At 35.7% G+C, this 27,978-nt stretch overlaps 2 protein-coding genes across 3 annotated transcripts; both read right to left on the bottom strand.

Moving 5' to 3' along the window:
* Positions 1–6,302: 6,302 nt before the first annotated feature.
* On the bottom strand, positions 6,303–9,365 carry LOC132192175 (Ribosomal protein L25/Gln-tRNA synthetase, anti-codon-binding domain-containing protein). Of its 2 annotated transcripts, none has more exons than XM_059607430.2 (3): positions 8,890–9,365; positions 8,125–8,254; positions 6,303–6,909 (listed from the first exon to the last, which is right to left on the bottom strand). In XM_059607430.2, exons 1-3 carry the CDS (start codon positions 9,268–9,270, stop codon positions 6,689–6,691), a joined length of 732 nt encoding a protein of 243 aa, XP_059463413.1. In that variant the 5' UTR covers positions 9,271–9,365; the 3' UTR covers positions 6,303–6,688. The 2 variants fall into 2 exon arrangements, with proteins under 2 accessions (XP_059463413.1, XP_059463412.1); XM_059607429.2 differs by having other exon boundaries at positions 8,869–9,354.
* A 1,371-nt stretch (positions 9,366–10,736) lies between these two features.
* On the bottom strand, positions 10,737–21,107 carry LOC132191996 (guanosine-3',5'-bis (diphosphate) 3'-pyrophosphohydrolase, putative (DUF2215)). Its single transcript, XM_059607167.2, has 10 exons — positions 20,892–21,107; positions 19,860–20,082; positions 19,596–19,750; positions 19,352–19,497; positions 16,907–16,969; positions 16,726–16,818; positions 15,953–16,114; positions 14,980–15,071; positions 13,081–13,241; positions 10,737–11,372 (listed from the first exon to the last, which is right to left on the bottom strand). Exons 1-10 carry the CDS (start codon positions 21,007–21,009, stop codon positions 11,062–11,064), a joined length of 1,524 nt encoding a protein of 507 aa, XP_059463150.2. The 5' UTR covers positions 21,010–21,107; the 3' UTR covers positions 10,737–11,061.
* Positions 21,108–27,978: the final 6,871 nt, after the last annotated feature.

Genomic DNA, 27,978 nt, shown 5'->3' with positions numbered 1-27,978 from the left:
TAGAGAGTGTATGTCCGGTCAATGAGTTAGGCAATTCGGCAAAAAGCTCCAAACTATGTTTTATGGTTTCAATAAAACCTATAGGCTATAATTTCTCCTCCTAGGCTATTAAATAAATGGGGTGGGCAAATTAACCGTTACCGTTTAACCAGCCGTCTACCGGTTCGACCGAACCGATATAAACCGTAGCAGATATGCCGATATCGTTATCGGTTAAAAAAAGTATACCGGAATTCGGTCCGGTCCGGTTAAGTTTTGCTTATCGGTTAACCGGTTTAACCGATAATAATTATTAGTCCCAAAAACGGCGCCGTTTAGAGAGCTGTATAGCCTATATCCATCACCCAATTTCACCCCACCACAGTCGAACCCTAAGCCCCTAAAATCAATAAACACGCCTCGGCCTCTCAGTCTCTGCTCTCTTGGTCTCTCGTGGAGTCCTCTCGCAGCTCTCTCGGTCTCTCGTGGAGTCTTGGTCTCGCAGTCGCAGCTCTCTCGGTCTCCGTGGAGTCGTGGTCTCGCAGGCTCGCAGCTCTCTCGGTCTCTTGTGGAGTCGTGGTCTCGCAGCTCTCTCGGTCTCTCGTGGAGTCTTGGTCTCGCAGCTCTCTTGGTCTCTCGTGGAGTCGTGGTCTCGCAGCTCTCGCGGTCTCTCGTGGTCCTCGTGGAGTCGTGGTCTCGCAGCTCTCGCTTTCTACACACTTAGTGACTCACCTTCTCAGCTTCTCTCACGGTAAGCACTTTCACTTTCCTATGTAGAAAAATAAAATTTTAAGTGCAAGAAAAAGAGTTGTAAGATAGGGATTTTACCTGTTTTGATTGTCATTTTTCAATTTTGTTAATTTTCATTGTGTTTTCTCTGGAATTAAGCGGAACCCATGTTGTGAAAATTGTTTCTTTTTTTAAAAAAAAATTTCTTTCTTTCTTTCTTTTATTGTCATGAGCTGAAATTCAATTGAATTTTGACGTCTCTACTCTCGCACAGTCGCACTCTCGGCTAAGCCTTCTTTTATTGTTGTTTACTTGTTTAGTTGTTTTGTTATCTGGCCTGGCTGATTATATTTTTTCTCTTGAATTCTTGTTAATTGAATAAAGTTTGAGGTTGGGGTTTTAAGTATGTATGAATTGTGGGATTTTCAGTCCAGTTGTAGGTTATTCAAATTGTTTGTTCTATTATAAAATTGAGGTCATAATACCTATGATTGAATGTTTGGTAGAGATAGAATGTTACAGGTTGTCCAGTTGTAGTTTGAGTTTGAGTTTTAGTTATAGCCCATAGGTCAAACATTGTCACATTAGCTAATTAAAATCAACCATTGCTTTTTTACTTTAGAAGTTCGTATGGCTGCACCTCGACCTCCAACATCAGCTACTTCTTCTTGTCCCATAGGCATAGATGATGAAGAAATCTTTGATGAAGACTTAGACTTTGATGAAGAGACCTTTGATGATATTGATGAATCCGATGAGTTGGATGCCCAAGGGATTAAATGTTCTGGTTCTAGGGGTTCTAGGGGTTCTAGGGGTTCTAGGGGGGCATCTCATGGTCGTACTCGTGGTTGACGACCCCCAATCCCTTGTAAAAAAAGATTAAGAACAAAAAGATCTTCAGTATGGGACCATTTTACTAAAGATGCAAATAGTTCTGAAGAGGCTCCTATTGCAAGTTGTAACTATTGTGGGGCTCAGTATAAATGTCATGGGACAAACAATGGCACCTCTAGCATGTTGTACCATTTCAAAAAATGCCAAAAGTATAAGAGCTTAAAAGCAAAAACAGATGGCTCTCAATCTAAATTCACCTTTATGGCCGGGCAGAGTCAGAGTGATGGTAGTATTGGTAATAACCTAATTGTTGGGAAGTATTCTGAAAAACTTATTAGGGAGACTCTTTGTGAAATGATCATTGTTGATGAATTTCCCTTTTCAATTGTGGAGAAGATGGGTGTTAGGAAAATGTTTAAGGTTCTTGAGCCTCGTTTTGAGCTTCCTTCTCGCTATACAGTGATGAAGGATTGTGTTAAGTTGTTTATGACCAAAAAAGAAAAAATCAAAAAGAAGTTGATGATGGTTGGTCAAAGGATTTGTTTGACAACTGACACTTGGACTTCGATTCAGAATATGAATTACATGGTTGTAACGAGACATTTCATTGACTCTACTTGGAAATATCAGAAAAGAATATTAGCATTTCGCCAAGTGTCGGATCACAAGGCAATAACGATTACTAAGGAAATAGAGCAATGTTTGGTGGAATGGGGGATTACCCGTGTGTTGGCGATAACACTTGACAATGCAAGTGCTAATGATAAAGTAATTAGTGAGTTTAGTAAAAGAAATATGTCCAATAATGATATTATTTGTCGCCATGAGTTTGTTCATGTGAGGTGTTGTGCCTATGTTCTAAATTTAATTGTGAAGGAGGGTATGAAGGGTGCACATGATTCAATTGAAAGGGTCCGAAATATGGTGAAATATGTGAAGGGATCCCCCCAAAGATTAGCCCTCTTTAAGTCTTGTGTAGAAAGGAAGAATCTTGGGTGTCGGTCTTCCTTGACTCTTGATGTTTCCACTAGATGGAATTCTACTTATACCATGTTGGAGGCGGCACAAAAGTATGAAAGTGCATTTAATCTTATGTTAGATGAAGATTCGAATTTTGTACATTATTTGAATGATGATTGTGGAGGGAGGGATGTGTTGGGGGCTCCAAATGAAGATGATTGGAATAAGGTTCAACACATTGTTAAATTCTTGCGTGTGTTTTATGACGAAACAATTCAGATGTCGGGTTCCTTGTACTCAACTTCTAACTTGTTTTTTGGTATTCTTCAAAATGTTTATCATTGTTTGGATGAGTATTGTGAAAGTAATGATTATTCATTGAGTACCATGGCAATGCAAATGAAAGAGAAATATGATAAGTATTGGGGAAATTTTTTGGCTATGAACCCCTTGTTGTTTGTTGCTTCGGTGCTTGATCCACGTTACAAGATAAATGTCTTGGAATTTTGGTTCCAAACGAATGTGGGTCTAGTAAAAGCAAAAGAAATTGTTATCAAATTAAAGGATGTCTTGAGCCGGTTATATGAGCAATATGCTAAGAATGAAAGTGGGGCTAGGTTTGAAAATGAAGAGCGTAGTTGCACAAGTTCCGAAGGTGTGGTTGTGGGTACTAATAAGAAAGATGCTTTAGCTACTTACCATTCATTTCGGGCGTCCAAAAATGTGATGATGTGTCGGACAGAGATAGAGCAATATTATACGGAAGAGGTGGAGACTCCAAGTGACAACTTTGATATTTTAATGTGGTGGAGGGTAAATAAGGTAAAGTTTCCGGTTCTCGCCGAGATAGCACGAGATGTCCTGGCAATTCCACTTACTTCTGTTGCTTCTGAGTCGGCCTTTAGCACTGGAGGTCGCATCATAGATCCTTTTTGGAGTTCTTTGGCTACGAAAACAGTGGAAGCTCTTATTTGTTGTCAAAATTGGTTGAGATCTTCTCCCAATTTTCAGTATGTTGAGTCACTCTTGCCTGATATTGAAGATGAAGAAAGCTACAAGCTTGAGTCGGGTAATATTTGTTAATTTCAAATTTATTCATTATTCTAATTATTTGATTAAATTATTTTTATTAATCTTTTAAAAATTTCATTGTGGTGGAAATTTTGTCTAATTCCCTCACATTTGACGCGAATTAAGGCTTAATGGATGAACTTTGCGGGGTAATGTTTTGTTTAAAGTATTTGGTAAGTTTTTTGCATCTTATTTTTTTCTTATTTGATATTTATTTCTTACTCTTTAATATTAATTACTAATATTGATTCACTTTATTTATGTTTTGATTTGTTGGATTATTGAAGGAAGCAAATTTAAAGAATTGAAGATAATCTATGTTTGAGGTGGCTCAAGGAAATTATTGTGTAACCTTGTTGATGTTGATGTTTATCCATATTGATCACTATCTTTATGTTTTCTCGCTTTTATATTTGTGTAATGGTGTTGCCCATGACTTATTTTCCTTTTGCTAAGTGACTTTAATTAGTTAATACTTTGCTTATTATTCATTAATGAATTTTATTTTAATTTGGATTTGGGTAGGTTTGATGTTTTTTTTGTAAGTGATGGCATTTGATGGGATTTCTTTGCCTTTGGTAAAAGCATTTTTCATTAACTAGTTTTGCTAGTCTAATTAGCATTCATTATGTTAATTAGTCCATTTGCTTTGAAAAAATGTATTTTATAATATATAAAAAAAAAAAAGTTGAAGTGGATCAATATAAAAAAGCTTCAATTTTTAGCCCTAAAAACAAATATTTGGGTCCCAACAAAAAGTATTTGGTCCCTAAAACAACTCATTTTTACTAAGTTATTTTAGCCCAACAAAAAGTATTTGGACTCTCAAAAGTAAAAAAAAAAACTCATTTTTGGTTTTTGGCCCAACAAAATAAATCAATATAAAGCTCTCGGTTAAATCGGTTAACCGGTTTAACCGGACCGTTTAACCGTGTACCGTTTTAACCGAAATTATCGGTTAAAATTCTTATTGGTTTGATATCGGTTAATAAACCGTTTAACCGAAAATTATTGGTTAATAACCGATAAGGTCCTTAACCGGACCGTTTTGACCAATACCCAGGCCTAAATAAACACATGCATCATAAACAAAACACATCAACATGTAATACGAGGAATTAAAAAGCTTTTAAAACTCTTTTGAAAATATTTCTTGATTTGTAAGGAAAGTAGTAAAAGCTTGACATAACGTCTTTTGAAAACTCAAAATATCAAGAAAAGCAATAAGAACAACATTGAGAGTATAAAAACAGGCAAAGGTTTACCTCGGGAGGTGATAAGAACACCAAGCTTTCTTCCTTCTCTCTCTCAAATCAAAACTCACAAATCACTCAAACAGAGGTTTCTCAAAGAGTCTGGGGCGTAAGAATGAGTTCAAAGAGCTGGTGGGGGTTGGTATTTATAGGCCAGAAAAGCTGATGGTGCTACTAACTATTCTGAAATGTAGCGGACGTCCGGTACTATTTATTCAACGGTCCAAAGGGTGCATCGTACGTACAGTCATTAACCAATGGTCAACCCAAAAGTAGCATACGTCCGGTGGTCCTCCTGCGTACGTCCGTTACTAGAGACAAGAGCGTAAGTCTGGTGGTCCCCTGGCGTATGTCTAGTACTAGAGACAAGAGCGTATGTCCGATGGTCCCCCTGCGTACGTCTGGTACTAGAGACAATAGCGTACATACTGTACTACTAGGCGTACGTACGGTCAGTAGGGTCTGGTTTTGCTTCAAGGCTTTATGGTTAAGTGTGAGGGCTTTGGGTTATGTTGAGATAGCTTAGGGTTTCCTATTTAGGGCTGATTTAGAAGGCTATTAACTTGTTAAGGGTTTAAAACTCTTTTTAAAATGATTTAAAAAGTCAGGGTATTACAGTACATCCCACGAAAAAATGATTTATCTTTTGTTTTTCAGTTTATTTTCTGTTTTGTATTGCTAAGGGACTAGCAATATGTAAGTTTGGAGATGTGATAAGGGTCGAATGTTACATATTCAAGCCTCTTAACTCGCATATGTTAATTCCCTAGCGTTGTTATTTGTTTGATTTGATTTTGTTTTAGTGTTTTCAGGTTCTTAGAGAGAATACAAGAAAAACCATTGATTTTGGGCTTAGAACGCACTTTGGCATACATATATATTTCATAAAATATTTTACTCCGAAGAAGCTGAGCCTAATATTGCTGCAACTCATCTTAATTTTAAGTATGTGATGGCAAACTATTACAGAGGTAGCAATTGGTTACTTTGGTTGAGCTTCTGAGTTGGTGACGGGTCCAATTTGCAGTGGCAAACTGTTTCTTATGTACTTCAGTTACAAAAAAAAAAAATTCGCTCCATGCTACTTTTGAGACAGTTTGGTCATGTGGACAACGCGTAATAACTTAAGAAGTCAATTGGAAAATGCATTGAATTCATTTAAACCTTTCAATGCTTCAACAACGTTATCTACGGTAGACTTTCATTTAAACTATTGTTGTATTCATGTATTGCATTCACACCCCCGTCTGCTAGAAAGGGCAAACGGGTATTTCCAGATAATTTCATCAATTAAGTATTAAAAATACTACATGCACTTCCAAGTGCACCTCTTTAACGTGTCAGTAGATGGATCAACATTAAATTTTAGATCCAACGGTGATTTTCACTACCACATTAAGAAGTGTGCAATTAGAGAGTGTGCATAGAGTGCACGTAGCTGTCGTAGCATTTCTCATTAGACATTGTAAGCACATAAAAGGAAGCACCTTTACCTTATTCATCTGTTCAATGTGCAAATACCAAGACCCTTAGGGAAAGCCATTACAGAATAAGAAAGGGAAAAAAAAAAGATACGGGATCAACATTGTATAAGTGATTATCCTCCATATCATCCCTTCACCATCAACACCCCTAAATTCCCCAATCTAAAAGAAAAATGGTAAAAACAGGGGACAAAAAAAAAAAAAAAAAAATCAGGGGGAGGGGGGAGCTCACATTCACCGTTTAATGCCCTCTCCCTATCACGATCAAGACATATTTAAGAAACCGTCAATAATACCTGTTATCTGAGCAACGTCTGACTGACGGTGGCTGTAAATTGTCAACAAAAAGAGAGGCTACAAACCTCTGAAGAGAAGTGGTTATTTAGATTTCTTTTGATCAGAAACCCTGGATCCCATAATCTTACAAACGGCCTCATCTTTTGACTGCATTAGCTTTAGGGCAGGATGAACCTTTAGGTCTCCCATTACCAACTTTTGGCCCACGTCCAACTCACTCAAATCAACATCAATATAAGGAGGGATGACATCTGCTGGACAAAGATACTTAACAGTTCTTTTGATGGTATTCAAATAAGCCCCTGCCAAATTTGTTAAATAACAATTAGACTCTGGCCAATTTAATCATTAACATTGTTCACATCAACTTAGATTCATAAAGGAACAGAATTCAGGTAGCAGGAGTATGACAACCTAGAGCACACGAGTACTTTTAAGTCAATGTACAAGATCAATCTATGATCAGATTTATGGAGCTAATTCTACCATATAATACCTCCGACCTTGTAAGTTCCAGGAAAGGGTTGTAACACATCTTTACATTCAAATCTACTGAGTTAATTTACCTGTAAAGGAGAGCTTTAATCTTTTATCATCAAAATTAAGCTTCTCAACTGTGAGAGATCTCAGTAGAGACAGTAGTAGCCTTACCTTTTTAGTACGTGTAGTGGATTTATTAACTTAATGGCAGCTCTAAACATTCCATTACTAAACTCTATTCAGATCTTATCATTACCTCCAAGTACGTCTCCAAGAATATAGCATAACCACATTCAGTGAAGTAGATTCTAAAAAATTAGGCTTTTAAATTCGGTGAAAAAATAAGGAAAATATCTCGAGTTGTAGAAGTGAAAGATTAGTTTCTTATTATTTAGTGAGCATCCTGTATTTCATAAAAAATTGAGGAAAACTGGCTTTTAAGCCGAAGTAGATGAGAGAAAAATAGACAAAGATATTAAATTAAAGAGGATTTTGGTAAAACAAGAAGACAAGAAAAGGAAAAAAAATAGTACAGTGGGCAAAAAAATAGAAGGAAGAAGTGTGTTGGCGTGTGCGTGTGAGAGAGATAGAAAGAGTACCTAGGAACAAGTCTTTAAACTAGTAGGAAATTGGTGAGTAGGTGAGCAAACACCCACATTCTTTAAACTGTTCAACTTAAAAATAATAAAGACCCAGCACAAGCCTTGCCATATTAACGCTAAGGCCACAGGTATTGTATGAGAATTATAACACAGGTGGCACATCTTATTAAACTGTTATCAAAAGTAGATAGAACCCATGAACAAAGATTAGTTTTGAATATAAATTCAGCACAAGTCTGGTGTTTTACTAATCATGACAATATACGCAGGATGTTCTCATTAAAGATATGATTCATGACAGTAGGTGATAAATCAAGACAAAAAAAAAAAAAAAAAAATCATATGTGTGCACAAAAAGAAAATTCAAATTCAGTCACACCATGGCATTCTATTTATATAAAACGTAAATGGAAGCAAAATTCCATGTTGCCTTACCTTTCCTTAGTCCAGGGGAAACATCTTCTCCTCTGAATACAATAGGAACATCAACTTTCAACAAAGCGTTTGAAGGGGCCCTTATGAAGGTAACATTGAGTGGTGCATCTGTGGCCGAATGCAGATGAAGCTGGCACAATTAAGCAGAGATTTAACTTAATCCAGACCAAATGTCATATCACCAACAAAAAAAAAACTAAGTACAATAAGAAACCGCTTTGAATTTGGTCAGCCTATCAAATTTAAAAGGATCCATCCAAAATTCCATGGAATTTAAAGGAATAAATTCTATAATCCTATCGTGTGGAATAATGTGGTTGAAGAAAATTGGAGTCGCCGCCGCTGCCACAACAGTTAATAGCTGAAAGCATTTCAAGATAGCTGCTAGAAGCCATGTCAAATTAATTGTCATTTTCCTAAATGGCCAAATTCAAGATAACATATTGATTTAGACATAAGAATCTTATATGAAACAGAATGGAGCAATTCGCTTATCACGGAATGTCCATACCCACTCTCAATTTTGTTTCTAACTAACCAATCACTACTCTGTCAATAATTAGGCTTGGCCAAGGAATTGTTTGCAATTCGTTTTCCTCCACCGCTTTCTCAAAAAGGAGATATTCCAGAATACAATCAAGTGAACTTCCGAAACTTCTCCCATTTTCCTAGACTTTCTCGGAAACCAAACATAGCCCTAAGCAAACAAAGAAAGGAGAGAAAGAAAGAGAAGAAAGAGAGTACCAGGCGGGGCAGAACGCGAACCTTCTCGACGATATCTTCGGGGTCCAATACATCGGCCCTGACCTCGAGATCGAAGAGCCTGGAAAGAAAGAAGGAGCGGCCGAGGTGGTTGACAAGCTTGCGGATCTGGTTGGCCTGGACGGAGATGAGGCGCTTGTTTCCGCCGTGCTGGCCGTCCTCCTGCTCGAAGATGATGCTGGGGACACGCCCGGCCTTGCGCTCCTTGGCGGCGATGCTCTTGCCTGAGCTAAGACGCGGGATCGCCACGATGGTCTCGGCGTACTTGGGGTCGGGCCGAGGGAAGGCCTCCACCTCCGCGTCGTGGAAGATGGCGGCGGCGGCCGCCGATTGGCTGTAGCGCCGGAGGTGGATGGACTTCGACAAAACGGTGCGTTGGAGCATCGCTAAGTCTCCAAGAGTGAAGGGGGGGCTTAAGAAGGGTTTTTCTCGAGGGAAATGAGAGAGTGGATGAGTTGGGAGTGAGACTAGGAAGAGAAAATGAGAGAGTTGTCACGTGCGACACGCGTGCACTAGATTGTTACATTTTTACTCTGCAGTTATGAGATTACCTCGAGCCAGCTACTGAAGACTGAAAAGCTCCTGCAGTCCTGCTCCATAGCCTCGGAAAACTATTAACCGGAGAGAATTCGGAGGTACCTATATTAAACAACTCAAATTCATATAAACTCAGCTTCGCTAAACTTAGGCTTGGACATAACTCGTATAACCATGGCTCGACATGTTAAGTTCGCTTAAATATGTATGTATATTAAGTCATAAGTATAGTATATATATCTTATACATATATATTATATTACATAGTATATATTATATATTTATATACTATATGTTATGTATCTTATATTATTTAAACTATATTTCATTATTCTGCTTCTTTAAAAGTTATTTGTTTCTTATGCTGACGAATCTCTTTTTCTCAATATCATTTGGTATGTCAAAAATAATGATTCGTATCTTCAAATTATAATGATTTTTCTGATGCTCCGACTGAAAGTTGCTTGTGCTTCTACCGACAATTGATTTTCATAATTCAATATCATCATAAGGACCTTGGGAATATCCTGGGAGTACCAAGTGTGCTGGCTCATCTTCTTGTTCATCATTTGGAAGTTGAGACAATGTTTCCTGTAAATGCTTTCTGAATTCTTGTTTTGAGCTTGAAGAAGCAATCTTTCCTTGATTAAAACTTTTCTTTAAAAGAAAATGATTTGAAGCAATGAGTTGATCTGTGAATGATTCTATGACTTTTGTCATGATGGGATGATATGTAAATACATCCCACCATTTGACTTCAATTGTGCAACCCTTCATTCCTCAATCCCATAATTATTTTGATTATCAAAAAGCCTGGTTTAATACATGTTTTTTCTTCAGAATGACAGATATCAACATTCATGGTTCTTTATCTTTGATAGATACCATGAAATTTCATCATTACCTTTATGGTTTGATACGTGGAGGAAGCTTTTTGGGATAGAAACCAATATTATACATCACTAAATAATCATTCTCCTATCCTTTTTCATGTACTATTGACTGCATTATTTTCTTATAATCTATAGTCTATATAAAGTAATGCTATAAGTTACTTTTGTGTCTTGTGTTACTCCAAGAATGATATTGCTTCTAAAATTACCATTGACCTTGTAATTAATCATTATTGAATTTTGATCAAGTAGTAATTTTAAAAGCCACCTCATTCTTAAAGTTACACAAGAGGAACATAAGAATGACTTCTAAAATTACTCATTTATGTAAGGCATGAAGTTAGAAGGTATCGGCACATGAGTTCAAGGAGAATAAAAAATAAAAAATAAAAATAAAAAAGGGCGACGGAGAGAGAGAGAGAGTTGAAGGGGCTGAAGAAAGGCCATCCCCACTACAAAATTACTACAAGAATGCAGTTAAGTAGTTACAGCTGTTTTAATGTTATCAGTAGAGCGTATATTGGATACAGGAAAGAAAAAAAAAAAAACACAAGTGGTAACAGCAGCTGGTAAATGGTTACATATACCTAAATCTGAACCTAATTTCTTCTAATCCTACATGTTACTTGAAGGGAGTATCACCGATTGGTAAAAAAAAAACATCTTCTACTCCAGTCACCTACCACTTACATATCTCCTACGCCAACTGCAAAAAGTGCATACTTGCTTGGTTTCATCCTCAATACTACCAGTTTAAAAACCTGAACGGCCCTCGGCTCCCTACAACATTCTCATTTGTAGAATCTTCACTTCCCATGGATTCGTCTGAACACTCACTTGGAAGGAGTTGTACTCGGTCAGCATTATCGATCATCCAATCAGCGAATTCAGGGGATGTTGCCCATTCAGTAATGGCTTGTCGGGTTGATTCCCGTGTGAAATCATCCCACTCTTTCTTTGTAAACTTCTTTCGGTTCCGCACATTGTGGAAGGTTGAATAGTATTCTTGCTCATTCTTTCCTCCAAAAGATGGCGATGGCGATGGCAATGTTACACCTGCAACAGATAAAAATATCATAATGGAGGATTGACAAGAAATGGCAGCTTCAAAGAAGATTGATATACATGCTAAGCATATTTAAAATGCCAACAGAAGATTGAGCTACCACATAAAATCACTGAACTGAAGCACATGCGAGAACAAAAGGGGAAATCCCAGACACAGAAAAACTTCAACATTTGCTCCTCTTAGAAACAAAAAAGAATGTAACCCAAAATGTTCACTTCTTTCTCCTTTCATTTAATCTGCAACACCTTGATGATCATATGCAAGATGGCAGGCTTTTCAGAAGTTTCTCAGAAAAAAAAAAAAAAGAGTTCCTGCAGTAAGATTTAACAAGCGACCAAAAGTTTGGAAAACCTCTTAAGATAAAAATGAAAGAAATCAAATAAGCTTTTACTCACTAAAGTTTCTAAGAGATCACTAGAGTTTATAAAATCTTTCAAGGTCATCCTTAATGCAGATGGGCATCGCTCGAAGACTTGACAGAAATCACCAACTTTCTGATGCCTTGCTTTCCTCTTTCTTTTCTTATCTCTGTTGACATGTTAATGTTTAAACATCAGATTTAACTAATTGAGGGAGGCTAATGATGCACGAGCCCCATCTGCTCTCAGTCCACATCCTTCTCGTCCTAAATAGTCCCCAAATCTTATTCAAAATTCCATTCGAGAAATCCCAAAAAAAAAAAAAAAAAAATTGCAAAACCCTGACCTAAAAGAGCAAGTCATTCTATTCATCATCTTTCTGAAGAAATTAAAAAACAGAAAACAAAAACAAAAAAACAAAAAATCACAGGTATGCTGGCCTTGGAGCAATTAGAATCAGAAAAAAGGTGGGGGTTGAAGGAAACAGCGATCATCTCTGGCCCTAAAGGAACCAAAAGAAGCAACCATGGCCCTGGAAATCAATCTGTAAGGAATCCTATCACCAATCTGCAAAGAAGCCTTATTCCATGGTTCAACAACAACCACACCATGGATAAAAATTAAATAAATAAATAAAAATAAAAGAAAAGAGTTGTCCATCTTCATCCATTTCCTGATCCAATCCCCATTCAATGAATCCAAGCCGCTTGAAGTGGCATCTCCACCAGAAAAGGCCATCCCCACCACCAACCCTTCCTCCACTGAAGGCATTGCCACCAAGGACATCTACATCAACCTATCCACTGTTTTCTCTCTATATTTAAGTCTCCATGCTACATTTTTTAAATATAGCATGGTTTTTGGTTTTTTGGATGTAAATTCAAACCTAGTATTAAAAAAAGAACAAGAAAGAAAAAAAAAAAATGAAATCATTGCAATGCATTTTTGCTATATCGGCAATTAATTTATCACATTTCATGCCATCACAGAAAATTCTGTTAAAACAACCAAGGACCATTTGATATTCAAACACAATAAAATACTACCAAGACTTCAATGACATAACACTAGCAAGGGCCGAGTAGAAATCTATTGGAAAAGATAACGACCAAATACATGTGTTAACCTCATAGTTGAATACTGGACATATCAGAAAATGCACATAGTTAAGCAATGGTTTCTAAATAGAAATAGCTTCTGTTAAATAGAACATATATCCCCAGTATTTCTATCTATATGTATTGAGAACTCTCATATCCCACAACCTAAGCAATTGAAGCTTATTAAGTATCAAGAAACATGAAAAACAAGAAAGGCCAGCAACAAAGAGTAATACCTCTAACGGGAGAGTTGGACCAAGCAGACTGCTTCGATGGACTACTCCACATCTTCCCTTGAGGGCTTGACCTGCTAAGGAATTCAGGTCGACTATGCTTTCCTGTTGTCTGTCTCTCCTGCTTCAGCCAAGGAGTCACGCTCCCAGAATATGATTGACGCCTACATGGATCATGTACTCCATTATCATGGGGAACTTCTAAAGTAAATAACAAAAAGTAAATGGAAAAGACGGGGCCCTATGTGGTTGTTCAAGAGAGAGCTAAACACTCCTTCACTAATTGCTACACTACACAGAGACCTATATCTTAAATCTCTTTGCACCATAAAGAAGCCCACTTTGCTACCATTCCCACGGATCTCTTAATATATGCTTTTGAACCTTCAAATGCTATAGAAAAATATATAATGATTATACAAACATTTAGAGAAAATCCATAACCATTAGTCATGGCCACCACTCATCCATCTTATTGACATTTGTTGGAGCATCCAAAGACGACCTCCCCAGAAGTTTGTAAAATTACATCGTATTTCCCTCTTGTTTCGAAGTGAATGTTAATCTTCCATAAATTAGGAAATATAATACATTTTGTTACCTTCAAACATTAACTTCTGTTTAGTAGATCAAATGGAATTCACTGATCTTAGAAAAAAATTATTATTTTTTTGATAAATAATGTTTATTTCAAAAGCGCAGAGGGGCACAACCTAAGTACACAGTAAGTATGCAAGAAAAAACACCTAATTAGGAGAAGAGAAAAGAACAAGAAAATCAAGATAGCTAATCACTAAAGGGACAAGCCAAGCTGTTGTCCAAGTGAAAAGCGTGTAGAAGAAAGAAGCCGTGAGTTCAAAAAAATTATTATAAATTGCTATTGGTTTAAAATTTTGAATAAAATTGTTAAAATGTGTAAATCCTTATTATTTCTGCCCTTATAAGTGCAACTGTTGCTACTTTTCTACTTAGTAGCCATAGTATAATTACCCAACAGTAATTGCATAAGGAAGCTTGCTCCCAAAAAAAAATAATAAACTAATCTAGCTTACTTATTCACAAAAATCCATTAGTTCTCATTAAATTTTGAGTTTTGGCTATATTCTTTAATTTGTCAAAGTTAAACTTAGATTCCTAAAGTAAGCATGTTGCTTCATACGATAGCACATCATGAACAAGCGTAAATGGTAATGAGATCAAGCTCCAAGATAAGAGATGCAAATGTGGGTGAAAGGAAGTCACAAACATTTTTTAATCATCCAATCACCCAGAAAGTTATATATCTTCATGCAAGAAGAAAAAAAAAAAAAAAAAAAAAGATTTTTTCAGTTGGTAGAAGCGAAGTGCAGGGCCTGACATGCTAAATGTTACCCCATCCAACCATTTAACATATTGACACAATTGCCATACACTTTTTTTTTTTTTTGTAGTACACAATTGCCATTTACTATTACTACTTCTGACATCAGCTTAGATTCTATTCAATCCATTTACCAGAGGTTAACATTTAAGGGTAATTTGTGTGTAATATTTTTGAATTTAATAGTTGTAATTTTCCCTATAAACTTAAAAGTAATTTTGACTAGATAATTTTAGGCAGTTAGAATATCATGAATTGTAATGGTATTTAAATAGTTATAGCACTCTTAAGTGTATCTAGAATAGGTTTGGGTTGGGACGAGTTTGGGGTATATTCTTTACAGGCTCAGGACTGGGTAGGCTTCTCCATCCAAACACTATCAGGTTTGTTAAAATTACGCATTTTTGGTTTAGATCTCACAAGCTCAATCACTGAATCAAAGATCCAAGAGGAATTATGCTCAGAACACAACATAATTCTAGTAAGATGCATCACCACATAAATGTGAAACAAACTAGAAGTGGAACCTGTATGCAACTTACGCTGTACCAGCCCACTTCAGAGAAAAGATAAGATTGCAGATAGCCCAGCAAGAAACCAAGGTCGCCAGTGCTAGAGGGGTGTCAAGAGTGCTCTGACAGAATATAAAAGCAAAAAATTTAAGGGAAAACAGCAGTTTCAGAATAACAAACAATGAGAAAACATAAGACCAATTACATCAGAACTTAGGCATTTAAGCAGACAAAGGTTTGACCTCGATAACAAAATGGCTAAAAGCATCAATAACAATCCAATCATCAGTGGGCCCAAAATTTAATTAAGTCATGCAAATCAAGTATTTAAAAAAAGCTTAGAAGATGATGGCATCATCTCAGTGCTACACAAAAATGATATTTATTTTAATTAGAATCAGGTAGCAGGCCTTATGCGTTTGCATGTTCAGAGTGGAAAGGTAGCAGCCATGCTTATGCCTGATGATGTTAAGCAACTTCCCTAGGGAATCAGTCCACGTCAGATGGCCTCAGGTATAAGTGTTGGTGTAACTGGTATCATTAACTGTCAAATTCATCTAAAGCCCAGAAGAAGATGCGAACGCAACATGGCCTAATTATCAGATGTATCCAATTGTTCTTCAAACCCCAAGGCAAAATTGAATATGTAACACAACATATCTGAAACAAAAATTTCATTCATATCAAATAGATATCAATCATTTTTTTGATAAGTATCAAATAGATATCAATCATATAAGTACATGAATGACAGAATTCACAGTAAACTAGTAAAAACTCATTTTCCAAACATGCTTGTTAATTATCTGACCATAGAAGCATTGTATGTATAGATAGAATGACATGCATGTCTGCCATTAGAACTTCTCATATTTGGAAGAGTAGATGTAAACAGGAAACAATGCAATGGTATTCACATTCATTGATTAGTCAAGCAAAATAAAGCAAATGAAATCTTTCTAAATTCAATTTCAACTATGTTGCCAACATGAAGATAAAGCACCTGTAAAATAAAGGTGGTTCCAATGATGCGCATTGCCCATTTAACAAAATGAGCTATACCAACATCCACACTTCCGTCTTTTGAGATTACAAATTTCCTCACAATCCAGTATCCTAAAGCAGCACCAGCAATGACTATTCCCACTAGCACAAATATAGAGACCTGCAAGAAGAAAACAAGGAAAGGCAAAATGTTTGTGGGTGTGTTTCTTCAAAGTTGGAAAATCCCTAAAATGATAACAAAACATAATAGTTGTATAACAGGCCATTACAGAAAAAGAATCACACGTAGACGAGCTTCTTCCCTTTTATTCAACACAGAAGTAATTAAGAGAAAGGGCTTTATGCCAAAATACTAAAGAACTGGTATGGTTCTATCCTCGTATATACAACACCATAGACATAATACTTGCAAGTGCAAATGGAAACAGACACACACAGACACAGAGAGAGACAGACAAAGATCTATGATCTTGCTGGATCTGATCGGATCTACGATAGATCTGACTTTTTCCTACTGTGCCACATCAATTAGATTCACTTTTTTCAAATAGATTTCTTTTGGTAAATTTAATTATAGTCCGCATAATCTAGACAAAAGAGGGGGAGGGGGGTGGATATCTACTTTTCTTATATAAGTAGGGGGAAAAAGATTGAATAAAGAATAACAACATATCAGAGTAACAATAAATATAACATGTACATTTGCCCTAATTGGCATAGTATTTAACAAGCCAACTTCCAATGAGGTGAACACTAAGGAAAAGAGCTTACTGGATTGTGCATCTCTTCACCGAGTCCAAAATTCACAAGAATCGAATTAACCATCATTGAAAAGTAATTTAGAAGGAAAGATCCGGTTCCAATCTGTAAAAGTAAATGGACAGTAAGACTACGCAATACATATCAAATGAAACATAGTCAATTACTTTCGAGCAAAGTGAAGTAAACTCACCACTGATCCGTATACAGTAAGATAGAAGACATTTTTCCTACCAGTTGGCAATAACTTCATTCCCTACATCATGATTAAAGAAAATTATGACACAATTGCAAGCTATACAGTTAACATAGACAAATATATATATACATGCGCGCGCACACACACACATCACAAACAATAGAAAATTGTTTTTCTTTTTCGTTTTTTCTTTCTTTCAACAGATATAGAAAATTGTATTGAAAGAGAAAGAACAGCAGAGATCCTAGTTCATAGAATGTCTTATTTATCAGGAAAGTCAGCTATATAATTGAATTTTGTAATTTTTTTGAAAAGCAGTGATAATTGTTCTAGGAATAAGCAGATTGAATGCTGCACTAATTGGCTAATAAGATTTAGTGGGGTGCAGGGGTGCATACAAAACAGAACAAGATGCCTAAAGCCCAGCCAGCAACAGTGGGTCATGGACAATCCACATTTACCCGTAAAGCAAACTTGAAAACCTGGCTAATGTCTTTTTTTAGTAAGCACCAGTTTTGTTCATTTGGGATTTTAATTTTGAGTTTCCAACGAGGGGTTTATAACCAAGTTGTAACACCTCGATCCCATATTGGGAAGATGATGAGTAGCCCGCATGGAGTGAGTGGTTTATAAAGACAGTCATGAGTACTAAGTCCCACATTGTTTAGTTACTAGGTAAAACTAGGCTTTATAAGTAATTATAAAGAAGTTCCAAATTGACTAGTCATTTTGGATGATATCGCATATGTGGCTAGCGCTTTACCTTGGGTCGGTATAAATGGTATCAAAACCACCTAGTAACACCAAATCATGTGATACTAGAGCACTACATGAAGTTGATGCGAACCAACTAGTAACAACACATAGACGGGATAGATCGACTCGTTCGAGAGAGCCATAACCTTTAATGGCTACTTCGAGGGAGCCTTGGCCTCCAAGACATGATAAATTGTATTCTCAAATAATAATCAACTCCTATTTCCTTCATCAGCAAATGCCAGTCATAAGGTGATATATTTATTTTTTGATAAGTAGTCATAAGGTGATATATATCTACAACGAATAGAATATTATTACTGAATTCCTTCTATAATTATTTAAATAATATATGCACCGCATGACATGGCTCATCAGGGGTTTAAAGGGGAGGGAGAGGGGAGACGCGGGGGGGGGGGGGGGTGGGGGAAGTTTGGTAACACTTTGGTCCTATATTGGGAAGATGGTTTATAAGAAATGCTCATGGGTGCTAAGTCCCATATTAAGTGAAACTGAGTTTTATAAGAAATTTTATGAAAGCTCCAAATTCACTAGCCCTTTTGGAGTGATAGCACAAATGTAGCTAGTGCTTTTCCTTAGGTTGTTGCACCATCTAAATTGAAAATGCCCATTGATACTTTTCGTTCTAGTCACAACCTCATATAGGCTCATGCACATTCTAGTTCCCCCATTTACGATATAGATTGCTGAAAATAAGTCATTATTGTATAATATCCTATATAACATTTAAGGAACTGATAAAGACACAAAATAAGGCAATTGATAATTCATTGTTAATTATTACCCAAAAGCAAGCTACTTAAAGTACATATGGAAAATTTTCAAGTCACATAAAACAAGTTTTTAGACATCTACATTGTCAAACAATAAATAATAATTTTTTTTCCTTATATGGTGATCAAGCATTTTCGAAAGAGGGGGGGGGTTAACACTTCGGTCCCATATTGGAGAGATGGTTTATAAGAAATGCTCATGGGTGCTAAGTCCCATATTAGTTATTTACTAAGTGAAACTGAGTTTTATAATAAATTTTATGAAAGCTCCAAATTCACTAGCCCTTTTGGAGTGATAGCACAAATGTAACTAGTGCTTTTCCCTAGGTTGTTGCACCATCTAAATTGAAAATGCCCATTGATACTTTTCGTTCTGGTCACAACCTCATATAGGCTCATGCACATTCTAGTTCCCCCATTTACGATATAGATTGCTGAAAATAAGTCATTATTGTATAATATCCTATATAACATTTAAGGAAGTGATAAAGACACAAAATAAGGCAATTGATAATTCATTGTTAATTATTACCCTCAAGCAAGCTACTTAAAGTACATATGGAAAATTTTCAAGTCACATAAAACAAGTTTTTAGACATCTACATTGTCAAACAATAAATAATAATTTTTTTTCCTTATATGGTGATCAAGCATTGAAAATTTGAATTACCCATTTTGTAGCTCTGTAAATTTCCTTCCTGTCTAAGCATACAAAGCTCTAGTTTCAGTAACATCATAGTGATTGTTTTTAAAGTTAGAGAATGATTTTAAGAACACCATAGTATGTTGTCTGATGCCTTTTTAAAAAATAAAAGGAAAGAGCTCATATACTGACAAAGCATTTTCATTACTCTAGTAAGGAAAGATGTCAAAGTCAATAATTAAATACCTGAAAAAGTAGGATTATAATGACCAGAAAAACCCCGATCACCATTGAACTGCTATAATAAAAAGGAACCCAACTGCTAACAATTGGAGCCAAAAGTAGTAAAACAAATCCCAATGCTAGACACACAAGGCGCCATCGCTGGAAATCTGCAAAGGAACCATAAAAATCAAGATTACTATCAAAGTAAAGATGTTTGAAAGGGATAGGGAATTAGGCTGAAAACGCACAACGGGCAAAGGCAAACCTTCTTCAACAGCTACTGTGACAGAACCAGATACTTCACCAATGAACTTCACATCAATATATCTAACCTCATAAGGTGACATAACCGAACTCCACAGCCCCTTAAAAGATTTCCAGTCGTCATTTTCACACTGACATAAGCCAAGTGAATCATTTCTGCAAGTATTTCAGGAGTTAGACACAACAGTCCAAACCAAAGGTTGAAAGTAAATTTTTGCATATTGTGTGTGCGTGGGCAAGAGAGAGAGAGAGACATTTAACTTACCTGTGAAAACAAACTTGAAATTTGCTATGTAATCTCTCTGGGATTTCTACAGATGGAGACATGGTAATCCGAAAAGAACTGGCATAACTCCCAAGTTTCAATCTTGAAAGACCAGAAACTTGAACACGCTCACACAGAAGAGCATCTTTAGAGCCACTAGAAGTTGAAAGGCCAGAAACGGGGGAAGGAGTGACAACTATAGCTGGGCTTTCAAGATCAACACCTGCAATTTTAAAATGGTGAAATTATTTTCAAATACACCAACAAACCCACCAAACTAAAATAGAACTATAAATCACGTTCTTCATAATTCCCCGACACAATATACAAACAGCATATGAATCAAGATGCCGTAAACAATTTGTGTCTCTGTATGTGGAATTTTGTTTTAAGAGCCAGTTACTTCAGTTGAGAATTTTATTGGGAAACTTTATCATGTCTCTTGAGTAAACATCTGAGAAATATATCTTTTAGACTACCAAACAATGATTTGCCCCAAAAACATCAATTTTCGAAGCAAGCATGCCCTAAGACAAGCACTAAGCACTTATTGCATAATCCAATTGCTAGAACTGTGCAACTTCCAACTAAAAGGATCTGTCATAGAGAACCAACAAACCAAACTCACACACTTTGCAATATGAAGAATACAAATGGCCATCTAATTCAAAATCTTTCATTTATTTCACAATAATTACATCAAATACCCATATCAATATGTACATGCTGACACGCCTAGAAAGCACCAAAAGCAAAAAAAAATCTAATATTCAAGAAACCCTAAAGCATACGAAGACATAAACCTAACTGAAACAACCAAACCCTAACAGTCCGATCGGCGACCAAGAAAACAGAGTGCATACCAAAGCCATACGCTTACTACTATGCCCAGCCGGGAAGCAACTTTCATTTCTCGGATCGCAAACCATTCAAAAACCCATCAAACGTGATTTTCTCGGCAACCAAACAGGATTTTACCTAACACAGAACTCTGAAGGAAAGCGAGGGAAAAAAATGGGAAACACAATATACCTTTGAGAGTGGTGGTCTTGTCGCTGGCACGTGAGGTAACGAGGCAGAGGCAGAGGCAGAGACAGAGAGAGATGAGAAGAAGCGCAGCGGAAGACGAGCCCATCGCTGGCTCACGCATTGACCCTCTCTCTTCCTCCCTCTCTTTCCTGTCTCTTTTTCTTTTCTTAGGAACGAAGAGTGTGACGGGGGTTGTTTCTTGAGAACGAAGAAGGGGAAAAGAAGCGTCTCATTGACCCTGACACCTTTTTACGGGAAATATCGACATACTCGGGTCGGGCGAATCGGATCCACGTCAATTGGGAGAGCTCCGACACGGCTCATTTATGTTTACCTAAGTAGGCAATTATAATTGGTTGTCTTTTTAATTCGACACGTGTTTGTATGAGATTCTTTCCAATGAGACGCGCTTGTCCAAACATAAGTCTCTCACAATTGTTTCCTAATATGTAAACCTCTTTTTCTCCTTAATAAAAAATAATAAAGAGTAAACGCAACTCATATGAAATTTATGTACAACAGGAGTAATGTGGAGTACTCATGAATCATTGGATTTATAAGCTTTATTTAATAAAAGTTGATCCTATCATTTATGAGCATTCCACATCAATTCAGTTGTGAAAGATTTGTATAAGAATTGAATTTATAGCATTGCTCTTTAAAATATACATCCTCTTTAAAAAATACATCTGGCTTTTTAAATCGAAGTGTATTAATTAATTTGTATTCGCTTATATGTTCTTATTCTTTTTTATAAAAAAAAAAAAAAAAAAATTAAATTAAAAAAAAAAAAAAAAAAAAAAAAAAGAGGAAAAAGTATAAAAAAGCCCCTCAAACTACTAGTTGTTTTCGATTTGGCCCCCTAATGTTCCAAAAGTGATAAAGTAGCCTCACAAACTACTAAACTATTGCATTTTGGCCACTCCGTTAGTCAAGACCGTCAGTTTGGACGGAAACTGCAAAATGACGTCGTTTTGTTATGGGTAAGTTACTACAATGTCCTTTTATGAAAAAAAAAAAAAAAAAAAAAAAAAAAAAAAAGCCCCCCAAACTACCAGCCATTTCATTTTAGCCTCCTAATATTCAGAAAGTGATAAAGTAGTCCCCCAACAAAACGATGTCGTTTTTCAATTTTCTTCCAAACTGATGGTTTTGACTAATAGAGTGGCCAAAATGTATTAGTTTGGTAGTTTTGGGTAAGGCTGTTAAGTGAGCGAAGCGTCTCGCGAGCAAGCTCGGACTTGACTCGCATAAGCTCGGCTCGTGCTCGACTCGAATATTAAATGAAGCGTTTCGTGAACACGAATCCTAGCTCGAATATTAAATGAAGCTAGCTCGATTCGACTCAACTAAGCTCGTGAGCAGCCTGTATAAGGCTCGAATTGGTAGTTATTCACATAATTCCTCATATTAATATTAAAAATTGATGATTTTTTTTTTCTAATAGCATCATTTTATTATAAAATGATGCATATCCTTTCTCTTCGAAACCAAGTGCCTTGTTGTATTGACTCGAGCTCCATACTTCGCTAGCCAGACTAAGCAAATGCTCATATACAAGCTGGTTTCTTGAGCCGTTTAAGAGTACTTGAAATTTAAATTTATAATAAAAAAATAAATTAATAAATTAAATTAAATGTAAGAGCCAGCTCATGAACTGGCTTGGCTCGGCTCGATTTATTATCAGCTCGAACTCGATTTTTTTGGCTCGTCCTTAAGCTTGGCTCGAGCTCAAGTTCGAGTAAAATTTAAACAAGTCGAGCCCAAACAAGGAAAGCTCGTTCAAGCTCGGCTCGTTTACACCCTTAATTTGGGGGCTACTTTATCACTTTTGAAACATTAAGGGGCTAAATCGAAAATGGTTGGTAGTTTGGGGGGCTTTTTTATATTTTTCTAAAAAAAAAATTAAAAAAAAAAAAGGTAAAAATATAAAAAGCCCCCCAAACTACGAGTCGTTTGCAATATAGCCTCTAATGTTCAAAATGTAATAAAGTAGCCCCCAAACTACCAAAATCTATCAAAAAGACCACTTATTTTTTTTATATTCCTATAATACCCTTATTCTTTTAACAAATAAAATAATAAAATAATTGTAAAAAAAAAAAAAAACAATTTTAAAAAAAAAACCAAACAATTAAAAAAAAAACAAAAAAACCAATGGGCGAATAAAAACAAAAAGAAATTTTTTTTGGAATAAATAATTAGTTACTGTAGTTGGCTTAAATTACAAATTGTTTCTTGTCGTATTAAACTAATATCAAAGGTACGGTTCTTGAGATATTCAAAAAAAAAAAAAAAAAAAATGTACTAAAGTAGGCCATCAAACTACCAAATTGATTTTACTTTAATACGACATGAAGCAATTTGTAATTTAGGCCAACTACAGTGATTAATTATTTATTTATTCCAAAAAGTTTTTTTTTTGGTTTTTTTTGTATTTATTCGGCCATTGGTTTTTTTAAAAAAAAAAAAAAATTGTTTGGGTTTTTTTTCAATTATTTTATTATTTTATTTGTTAAAAGAATGGGGGTATTATAGGAATATAAAAAATACGTGGTCTTTTTGATCCATTTTGATAGTTTGGAGGGCTACTTTAGTACCTTTTGAACATTGGGAGCTATATTGCAAACGGCTTGTAGTTTATGAGGCTTTTTTATATTTTCTCAAAAAAAAAAAAAACATTGGTGATCAATCATTACTCACGATGGTGATCGATCACCATGATACTGCTATTTGGTAAACAATTTTTATGCGTCCAAAATGCTATAAACTCGACTCACACTCTCTATAAAAGCCTAAAGCCCCTAGGAGAGGCCATTCTTCAACTTCTCAGCCTACATAGAGAGAAAACATGAGTGGGAGAGAGAAAGAGAATAACCCAATTATAGGGTTTCTTGCATTCTAAAGAAAGAAACCTACATCATTCCATCATTTTCTTGAGGTATAACCCAAAACCTTATTCCTTCGCTATCTTTATTTCATTAACTTTCGTTTGAATACCTTGTTCGATTGTTTAAAGTGTGGTTGTAGATTAATTTGAGTCATATTCAAAATAAATTATTCATGATTTCATGTGTTGTTTTCAAAAGATGGGATGCATGATTTTATGTATTGTTTTCAAAATAAATGATTTATGATTTTATGTGTAGTTATGTTTTGTAGATTGATTATGTGAGCATGAGTTTGAATCAATGTTTTACACATTCACATACACCTAGTATTTTTGTATAATTTATATTTTTTTAGACTTTAATGATAATGAAGTAACGTATTTAATGGTTTTGTATTAAGGTGGAACTTGTGATATATAGATGTGTTCTTTGCATGTTGTTTTAGGCTTTAGGACTCTCTAGTACATGTAGTTTTGGTTAGGTTGAGTGCTATGGGCTTAGGAAGACCTAAAATGGGTTTTGGAGTGGGCCTTGATCAATCATCAGAGGGTTGTGATAAATCACAGTAGAGATATGATCGATCACTACAATCTAGAACGCCCAAATAAGAGTGTCTTAAGTGTGTTTCAAGTTTTTATGTGTGTTTTAGGGTTTGTGCTCAGTTTGTTGGCTAATATTAAATTTTGAATTTGTAGAACAGGAAGTTAGACCTTCTAGTATATCTGAGGTTGAATCGAAGCATTCAAGGTAAGTAATCACTCATGAAATAACTAAAATGCTTTTTCTAAACATGATTATTTTGTTATAAACTCATTATTACATTCATGCCTTTTATAAATTTATGTTGTGAGCCTAACATTTATAAATGATGTTTACAATGGAATGCAAATTAGGAGGCAGTACTTGATGACCCACAAAGGAATGTTATTGAAGCATATTTTGTAAAGAATATTATGGTCAATTGCCAAGGAAGTATCACGAGCATCTCACATCAAGAAAAATCAGCCACAATCCAATGACCATCCTTAGTGAATGTCGTTGACAGAGATGAAGATATGCACAACTCATCAAATTATATTGACAAACCAAATTAGACCTCCAGCTAGCACGTTTTCTTGTAGTAAATATTTGCATTCCTTATGTATAGTAAACCGATAATATTGCTTCCCTTATTTTCCTCTGAACAAATTAGAGCCTGCCATTTTAGCTATACACAATTTCAACTTGCCATGTATATTATGCGATGTATTGCTTATAAAAACATATACAACTTTGTTCTTAGCATCAAGCGCCAAAACAGTTTTTCTATAGTCTGTTTTTCTCTTTTCATTGTATGAGAGACCTTCAAAAGCTAACACTCATCCATGGTTGATTCAACTGCCACTTCTTCTTAAGACTCCAACCAATCAACCAAAATCAATCATATCACCTCCATACTGCCTAGTGTCACTCAACTACCTAGTGTCAAGCTTAATGATTCAAACTACATAGGATGCGTTGCCCAATTTCAGCCCATCCTTCATGGTAATGATCTCCAAGGTCTGATTGTCCTCCCAACTTATCACTAACACCATTGGTGATGCTCAAGTTATGAACTATGCCTATGTTGCATGGCAAAGGAGAGATATGTTAGAATATAATACCGGATTTGATATTATGAGATTTGATTTTAGCATTGATTTTAATCAAATCATATTTGAATATATTTAAATCTGATTTAATTTGATCTCTCATACCATTTTAAATTCTCTCCACTTCCGTATAAATAGAAACCCTTTGTATTCTAAATTTATCAATTGAATAAGAGCACAATGTAGCCTTTAAGGCTTTATCCTGTGGACGTAGGTCATAAACCAAACCACATAAAAAATTTGTGTCTATTTTATTATTCCATACTTTGTCTTTAATTTATGAAGTTCTCTATTTTCTTTTATGTTATCAAAGCCACCAGCTAACGCCAGTGTTCAATCCCAAATATACATGTGAAAATTTATATTTTTCTTTCCGCTGCAAGCTTCGCCCTTTGGTCTTTTGATTCACTGGTTTTGTGTCTCACCGATGAAGTACTCATCGTCACAACCAAGCCTTCCTTGTTTGAAGGAAGAAGTAGGCAGTTGTTTGTTTCTGACTGAAAAATCAAAACATACCTTGGGGGTTATATCGCAAAGAATCAAAGGTTGTACTCTCCTCTATGGTGCTCCATTCATGGACGTGTGCCTTGATTAGCATTGGGTTGCTACATATACAGTTCCACAATGGATAATTCTTCCTTGGCATCACATAATGCTTTCCTCAAGCTTAAGAGTTGGGCAATAATTGACATAACCATCTCCAAGGTAGATGAATCTATTCTTGCTACTTTTAGAAACAGAAAATTTGATTAGGTCAATCTACAAACCCTTGTATTTGGTGGCTTGCCTTTAATTCAAGGGTATCACCATATTCTTATTTCGACTATTGATTTTATGTAAAAAGGAAAAAGAAAAAAATGTTTGGTTTTATGTGGTGAAAATGCAATGCGTTCGTTAAAGAAAAAAAGGAAGATGAAGAAGAAAAAGGAAACCGGGAAAAAAAAAAAAAAAAAAAGAAAAAAAAGAAAAAAGGAAAACAAGGAAAAAGAGAGAGGCAAAGTTGCTAATTTTTTGTCCCTTTGTTGGCCCATTTTTGTTTGGCATTTGTGGTACTGTTTAAAATCCTAGGCACATTTCAAGCCACAACTGACCCTCATTTCAGCCTAAAGTTAGCTAATTTTGTCTTTGTGATATTATTTAAAACCCAAGACCATTTTAGCCCATAGTTGCCTCTCCTTTCTACCATTTGTTGACTCAATTTGTGGTATTTATGGTATAGATTGAAAACCTAGACTCATTTAAGGCTCAAAGTTGGCCTTAGGGGTGAGTTGTTTATCTTATTTTTAATTCGGCCCCTACAATAATGATTATCTAACTCCGCCATTAGTTTAAACTCTCACCCTCCTAATTGTTACTTACCATCATTATAGTTTGATTGGCAAGACCAAGGCATCCAAGTCCTAGATCCACATATCCATCATCAAGACAATGGCAAGCCTACTCTATCTCTTTAGGATTCGGCTTAAAAAAGCAACCTTCAAGATTTAGTCAAAATGATTTTAAATGAAACTCTGTCATTTTATTGACCAAAGATGTCTGAATCATTTTATTGACCATAGTTTCATTTAAAATGATTTTGATTAAATCTTGATTGTTGCATTTTTAACAGCATATGTGTTGTAGCCGAATTCATTTTTTCACATTATATTATCATTTTCAATATATATATATATATATAAAACTATTTTTGGGCATTAGTTGCTGTTGAGTGTCAAGCAGCAGCTAATAAACTTGAAGATATCAATGCAGAGCTTAGGAAGCCTTCTGTCCAACACATCATTGATGGTTGTCTGAACGATGGCCCTGTAGACCTGAACCTTGAAAACATGTGTTATTGGGTTGATGATGCTCTTGACTACATAAGAGTAAATGAAATTTTGCCGGAAGATGATTATCGACCCTTGGATGGAGTAAAACAGCCAGTTATGGAAATGACAAAAGAGCAGGTATTTATTTTTATTTTACTGTTAAGTCTATCTTTTTTCGTCTACCAATTGCAACCGAACCAAAATTAACCGTCAACCAGTAGTAATCGGTTGGTAATCAGTTAGAAAATTTTGGTAATCGATTTTCGATATAATCGATAAGGACCAATAAAACAACGTCGTTTCATCATTTTACAAAAGAAATGATTTTTATTTTTATTTTTATTTTTAAGGAGATGCTATAAATACATCTCTAAAAAAAAACCCCTAAACCTAAATTTCTTTGCTTTGCCGACTGCTGCCCTTCTCACTTTCTCAGACACTCTCGACTTCGAATCGCCTCTATGCTCTCGCGCCTCGCTGCCTCGTCTCTGTGGCTCTGCCGCTCTATGCTCTCGTGGCCTCGCCTCTCATGGTTTTCTTTTGTTAATAGATCTCTTTTGTTTTTTGGTTTACTTTGTATGGTTTCCAAGAAAATGTAGGACTGGAGAAAACGTTTCGGTTTGCTCTGTTTTGTTTATAGATTTAAGTGTCGTAACCCTAACCCTAAGTTTCTGTTTTGTTGATATATTGTTTGTTTTTCTATTTTGACATTTGAGGGCTAAGTCTGATTGTCATTGACTCATTGGTACAAGACTTTTGT

This window comes from Corylus avellana, chromosome 10 (assembly GCF_965113065.1).
Source record: "Corylus avellana chromosome 10, dhCorAvel1.hap1.2, whole genome shotgun sequence".
Taxonomy (NCBI): Eukaryota; Viridiplantae; Streptophyta; class Magnoliopsida; order Fagales; family Betulaceae; genus Corylus; species Corylus avellana.
Note: the sequence above shows the minus strand (reverse complement) of the source record. Positions and strands in the feature narration are given on the sequence as shown.

Bases quoted from the DNA above. Each gene is read 5' to 3' on its own strand.
- LOC132191996 (XM_059607167.2), bottom strand. From the start codon at position 21,009: ATGCGTGAGCCAGCGATGGGCTCGTCTTCCGCTGCGCTTCTTCTCATC. The intron at 20,083-20,891 runs GTATATTGTGTT...TTAAAATTGCAG, and splicing joins CAAGACCACCACTCTCAAAG to GTGTTGATCTTGAAAGCCCA. The intron at 19,751-19,859 runs GTAAGTTAAATG...AAATACTTGCAG, and splicing joins TTTCAAGTTTGTTTTCACAG to AAATGATTCACTTGGCTTAT.
- LOC132192175 (XM_059607429.2), bottom strand. From the start codon at position 9,270: ATGCTCCAACGCACCGTTTTGTCGAAGTCCATCCACCTCCGGCGCTAC. The intron at 8,255-8,868 runs GTACTCTCTTTC...TAATTGTGCCAG, and splicing joins TTCGCGTTCTGCCCCGCCTG to CTTCATCTGCATTCGGCCAC. The intron at 6,910-8,124 runs GTAAGGCAACAT...CAAATTTGGCAG, and splicing joins TTCCCCTGGACTAAGGAAAG to GGGCTTATTTGAATACCATC.